At 40.8% G+C, this 6,000-nt stretch overlaps 1 protein-coding gene across 1 annotated transcript in view; it reads right to left on the bottom strand.

Annotated features, from left to right (window-relative positions):
- Positions 1–4,313: 4,313 nt before the first annotated feature.
- Positions 4,314–6,000, bottom strand: part of snd1 (staphylococcal nuclease and tudor domain containing 1) — a 173,239-nt gene continuing 171,552 nt past the window's right edge. The window contains exon 24 of the mRNA XM_080518464.1: positions 4,314–4,936. Within this exon, the coding sequence (XP_080374590.1) occupies positions 4,871–4,936 (66 nt within the window). The 3' untranslated portion in view covers positions 4,314–4,870. The remainder of the gene's footprint in view (positions 4,937–6,000) is intronic.

Raw genomic sequence — 6,000 nt, 5'->3', positions numbered from 1 at the left:
AAAGTTCAGGGTGAAAAGTTTCTGTATGATGTGATGCTCCTGTACGGTCTCATGCAAGCATGTTTTTTTTTTCCTGGATTCCTGATGTGTCGACCCGCTCCGTAAGCAAGAAAATGGTTCGTTACTAAAATACGCGAGTGAACATGCGACTGAAATTCCTTCTGACACTGAGGTTGTTTTTTTTTTGTTTTTTTTCCATCTCTTCAAACCGTTGAAAGAAAACATGTCTTCAGTTTAGAAAGAAAGAAAAAAACTTGCCACACACACACACACACACACACGGTTCTCTGTGACGGTTGTTTCTCTCTTTTAAAAAACAAGGCGGCGCTTTAATTGTTGTTGACACAGTTTTGATTTGGCGCTCCTCCTCTAATCATCTTTTTTAAACCAAACAATTTGCTGACGACGCTCCACTGTAATTTGCGGCTTCACAAACAAATCCAAGAGCTTAAACTCACAACTTTTTTTTCTTCTTACATTTCCCACCGCCGCTTCACGCCTTCTTCTTCTTCTTCTTCTCCTTTGGCGGAAGAAGAGCTGCAGCAGCTCGGAAACGCAGCGAAGCAGAGCGACGACGACACGATGGATAGTTTGTGACAAAAAAAGACAAAGGAAGGACACAGATCTAAAAAAAACAAAAAAACAAAAAACCCCAAAGTCGTCTCACCGAATCCATGAGTCAGCTGACGAGACAGACGGGAGGCTTAATTGGCCTTCCAGCGGATTTCTCATCCCGGCGTCTGGTAATTGGACGTGAACACCAGTGATAAATTGCTCGGGCATTCTTTGATTCGGTGGCTGCCGGCTGCTCCTTCTACCTTGTGAATGAAGACGGACGTCCAGAGGAGAACGACTGCTGACATCACAGTTGCTTTCTTGTTTTGTTTTAACCTCGTCGACGCTTCCTGTCGTCACGTTTTTCATTTTTGACATAATCTCAATCATCTACTTCCATGTTTTTGCCATTCAGATGGAACACCTGCAGTTTTGGAAAGTTCTCCCTTACTTTAGTAGTATCATTACCTCTATGTGTATTTTATTTATTTATTGGATACCAAGTTTTCGCAAAAGCTACTCACTTGAATTTCCTGACTCATCATCCAAGGACTAATGAATTATTTTGGACATTAACGGCAAACCATTTGCCGAATAATTCCCAAAAAACTGCAAAATTTGTTTGTTTTTTTTATTTCCGTACAAAGCGGATGAGAGGCACCTCATGAGATCGAAGGAGATCAGCGGCTAGCGATGCTAACTCATGTATTTGGCCAACTTTTCACCAAAAACTATTAACCGGGATTGCATAAAATTTTCGGGGTTGATTCGTCATCATCCAAGGACCAGTCGATTACATTTTGGCACCGTTTCCAAATAAATCCCTCCAAAAATGTCCCGTGTTTAAAGGAGATCAGCATCTGTTGCCATGGAGACGCTCCCTGCTCAGTGTTTCACGCTTATCTCACGGGCAAGTTGGATATGAGCCAACGGCTATCATGCAAGCAATTCTAACTTGGGTTCCACGAACTATTGTGGCGTTGGCGAAGGTCTGCCGCTCTACCGAGTGTAGCTCTAGTTAGAATATCTTTGATCAACAGTGACGAGATCAAATCTGAAAGACTTCATTTCTTTTTATCCATTTTCTTTAATCTGAAAGAAATACGACTGAATATTTGGCTGGTAGGTTCCTTTTTTTTAAAATAAATATATGACTGTTATATACTTAGAATTTCAACCGTTTCTGTTTTAACCATGATTTACCTGATCTGGCTTTTCATCCATCAGAAGCAGTTATCATCCGCCACATCCCTCTGTACAGAACATGAATATTTTCACAGATGTTTTCTTTCACGCTTCACTTCTAACAGTACTATATCATTTTATATGTATTGCATGTAACATACAAAACAGTTTTATTCAATTTAAACACATTTTTCATTAATATATTTGGGTGTTTCAGGCTACATCTTAGTCCGACTTCACACATATTTTGTGATTTTTGAATTAATTCATTTGATTTCTGCTGTGTACCCTGGACCTTGAAGTGGACAAAGCGCTTACAGAAGATGGATGAACGACGACTCGGTCTTTTGCCAAAATTGTGCCTCGTCTGCTTCTTTTTGTTGGACGGGAAATTGAGACCCAGCCAAGGTCAGAGCTGCATCATGTTGGCGGGGGGTTGAAGGGCGGAGGGTCTTTTTTAATTTTTTTGCAGATGATGTTGTCCTTTTCCCTTTCAGCATTCGCCAAGATCTCCAAGTCTGCATTCATAAATTATTTAATGAAAAAATTATCCTCACAAAGTAATTTGTTGCTTACATAAAGTTTAATTTGAAAAGAAAAACAAGCCAGACTCAATTGAAAATACATCTTCAAGGCTCGAGGAGTGCTTAAAGACTCAATTTGAATGTGAAGTACGTACGTTTTATCGTAAGCGGCGCTTCGTTTTTCAGTTTGCATTAACAAACGCCGGCTTCAGCGCCTTTAACTTCGAGGGGAAAAAAACCAAAACAAGCCTGTTTGTTTCTGACTGCAGCTGTTCTACATTTAAGTCCTGCTGAAAAAAACAAAACAAAACACATTTTGTAACAGAACATCACACATACGTTACGATGGATCCTCATTAGTCCATCCATTCTAACGCTCTGCACATGTACAGTTTACGATCCAACTTTAACGTCCATAAAGTGTCTGTAATGAAACTGAACCCGTCTTCAGTCGCACAGCAGCTGCGCCTCATCATGGCCGCCTCCCGTTTAGGCTCGGCGTCGTTTCATGAAGTAACTTTGAAAACCGTTTGAGGACGCAACGACGCGGTTTATGCCAGATTTTGGCAAAAAAATAAATAAAAAATGCGAGCGCCCTGCGCTTTAGCAGTCGTTTAATGTGGAATGGAGCATTTAGTTATATGGCGGCGCACATTAAAGGTTTATGAGCGCTTCATTACAGCCATGTTTTTTTTTTCTCCTTTTACTGTATCATGTTGGATACGACTCCCGAATAGTGCCAGAGAATATGGCGACTGTAAAACTTATAAAATTGATTTAAGATGTACATTTTACATAGATATAACCTGGACGGTGCAGTGGTTTGAACTCTAGCCTCACGGTGGGAAAATTCCTGGTTTGATTCCTGCTTGTAAATTATTTTACATGTTAAATCACAGACTGAGATACATACCCCACATATGCGTTGACAAATAATTCCCCCACACTTGTGGTGTCCCCCAGAGCTCTGTCCTGGGTCCCATTCTCTTTGTTCTTGTTTGTTTTTTTTTATTTAACACAGCTTTTGGTTTGAATGGATTTATGTACGATGTATTTTATGAAATCCTTATGTTGTTTGTGTTTTTTTAACTGCACAAATCTGTTTATAAACTTTACTTTCTTATTTCACAGTGCATGCCAACTTTCCATAAATACGACATACAGGTTACAGCTTGATAAAAGAGTGAAGAAACACAAAATAAATTACCACATCGTGAAAATCCAGCAGTGTGTATGAAGAAGAAAAAAGCCCATTTAAACAGCATTATTTGAAAGTTATTTAGAGAAAGTACTGCAAACTTCACGTACAATTGTTCAAAAAAGTTTTAGCGGCATTAGCCTTGTTAATTTCTAATGTCAAGGAAGAAAGTTGCCAAGCTTTTAGTGAAAGACCTTTTGTTGGAGAATTTTTCTTTTCTTTTTTAACCAGAAGCAAAGCCTTTTATCTGCAAAGAAATACTCAATTCTGGCACACAACTCAAAATCCAGAGGAGAAATCATCAGTCCTGATATTACAGACCACAGGGAGTCGGCAAAAAAAGCCCACCAAAGGTTTAGTTTGCTTATTTTTATTCAGCAGATTTTTAATAGAATGCAAAGGTCCATTATGTGGAAACAAATTCATACACTGTATCTGCTATGGCATACCGAGACAGAAAGAGAAGAGACTGCCAGAGACAGGGTCATTACCGTTATTAGAATGTAAACTTTACAGAAGAGATGATAAAATGCCACATGAAGGCATCTTTATTTACTGGTCATAAAAGTGTGACATAGTGAATAAACGACAAAACACGCCCCACAAAAAAAAAACATCTGCAAAATGTCATCATCACACAGATATACACTGAAGACAAAAATAAACTCGTCATTGTTATTCCGTCTGTGTGGCGCCACCTACAGGATTTCTTAAGAATAAAGCAATTTACATCTTTTTTTTTTTATTTTATTTTCCTCGACATGGTCTTCACCATTTATAAGAAATGTATCTGGGAAATGTTTGATGGAATAAAGGTTTGTTTTTTTTTGCCCCCCCCCCCTCCCCCTCTGAACCACCTGGCCCCGGGGTAAAAGCGCGCGGAGAAAGCGTGGAACATGATTGGCTGAAACATGGAGCGTCACCGTTCAGCGATTATTATCACCCACGACAGGAAGTTTACTGAGAAGGAACGTGGCAGAAAACACAGATTGGCAATAGTGCAGGTTGCTGGAGCTGGCAGTGGCAGCGGACTAGGAAAAAAACCCAACAACAACCAAAACAGGATGAATAAAAGGTTTTTGCATGATAATTCTTTTAACTTTTTTTTTTTTTTTTTTCTATTTTAGCATCGCTGGCATGCTCTAGGGGGCAGCGTAGAGGAAAATAAAAGAGTGTGAGCAGAATGAAAAGCCGAGGCGGAGGGATGGAGCGCCAAATGAAAAGGAAGAGTGAGTCAATGCTTGTCGTTTAGTTTCATCTTCTGTCCAATACATCACTTGCCGTCCACGTTGGTCTTTGGAATGGTGTTTTATCGGATGGTCAATTGTGTTTTTTTTTTTTCTCTCTCTCTCTCTCCATTCTTTCTTGATTTTGTTTTCCTTCCTTTTTTTTTTTTTTTACCACCTTGTTAACGGTTGTAACCAAACTCGTCGGCGTCGTCTGCGCGGAAGTCTCCGTAGCGCCAAATGTTGAGCTGATGGGAAGAGAAGAAGGGCGTGATGTGAGGTTGAACATTCAACCGCTTTGAACGGCCAACTACCCCCCCCAATTGCAGGTTACACATTCAACTGAGAGCGAGCGAGACGGCTGCTTTCACAGTCCAGTGTGAAGGTGGCGGCGGCTGCTTCATCATCATCATCGTTTAATGTGACTCTTTGCGCTTTTGGCCCACAATACTTCAAATACCACTCAATCTATTACTTCTCCGATTCCATTACATAGACGCTTCCTGCATTGCCTCATAAACTATAGGATGCGTCTGCGTGTGTGTGTGTGTGTGTGCTCTTATAGGCATGCGCGCTCAGCTGTTAATGCCGTGATTCATAGCTAATTAGCGACCGTGCTAATTAGCACTTGTTATTAGGATGAATGAAATGAATGGAGCCCCCCCCCACCCCCACTGTTTCACACTTCGCTGCCTTTTCTCAGCTCCTCCCCAACACCCTGAAAAAAAAAAAAACGTGGTGCCAACTCCGACTGTGATTACAGTTCCACCTGACGCTGTGCCGCAGAGCCGATGGCAACAACTTCTTTTTAAGTTTGCGCGAGTCCAGTAATATTCTCATTTGATCGAACACACACACACATATACACACACACACACACAAAAGGCGAGCGATCATGTAAAATGTACAAATAATGCTGAGGTGGTAAAATATTCCGATTTAAAGTGAAGTCCATTCATCACTTTAACATCAAGCTACCTGCAGATGCCGTGATTATTATTTTTCTTATCTTATTCAACTGCACTGTCCTTCAGCTGAATTTATTAACACGCTCAGTCTTGGAACGCGGAGGCACTTTAAAATCTACCACCACTTACAAATAACTTTCCCCTCGATGTTGAAATAAATCATCGGGTGAATTCCAAACTGTCCCGAAATCCCTCGACATGCTCAAAGGCCTCCGCGTTCCTCCTCGCCGACGCCTCGGCCGGCTCTTTAGATCATAGCGTGCTGACACCTCGCACTTGAAATGCGGAGCCTAAATGTCAGAGGTTTAATTAAAGCAGGTTCCTTGTGAAGTTGGAATATTTTC

Source organism: Blennius ocellaris (assembly GCF_963422515.1).
Source record: "Blennius ocellaris genome assembly, chromosome: 22".
Taxonomy (NCBI): Eukaryota; Metazoa; Chordata; class Actinopteri; order Blenniiformes; family Blenniidae; genus Blennius; species Blennius ocellaris.
Note: the sequence above shows the minus strand (reverse complement) of the source record. Positions and strands in the feature narration are given on the sequence as shown.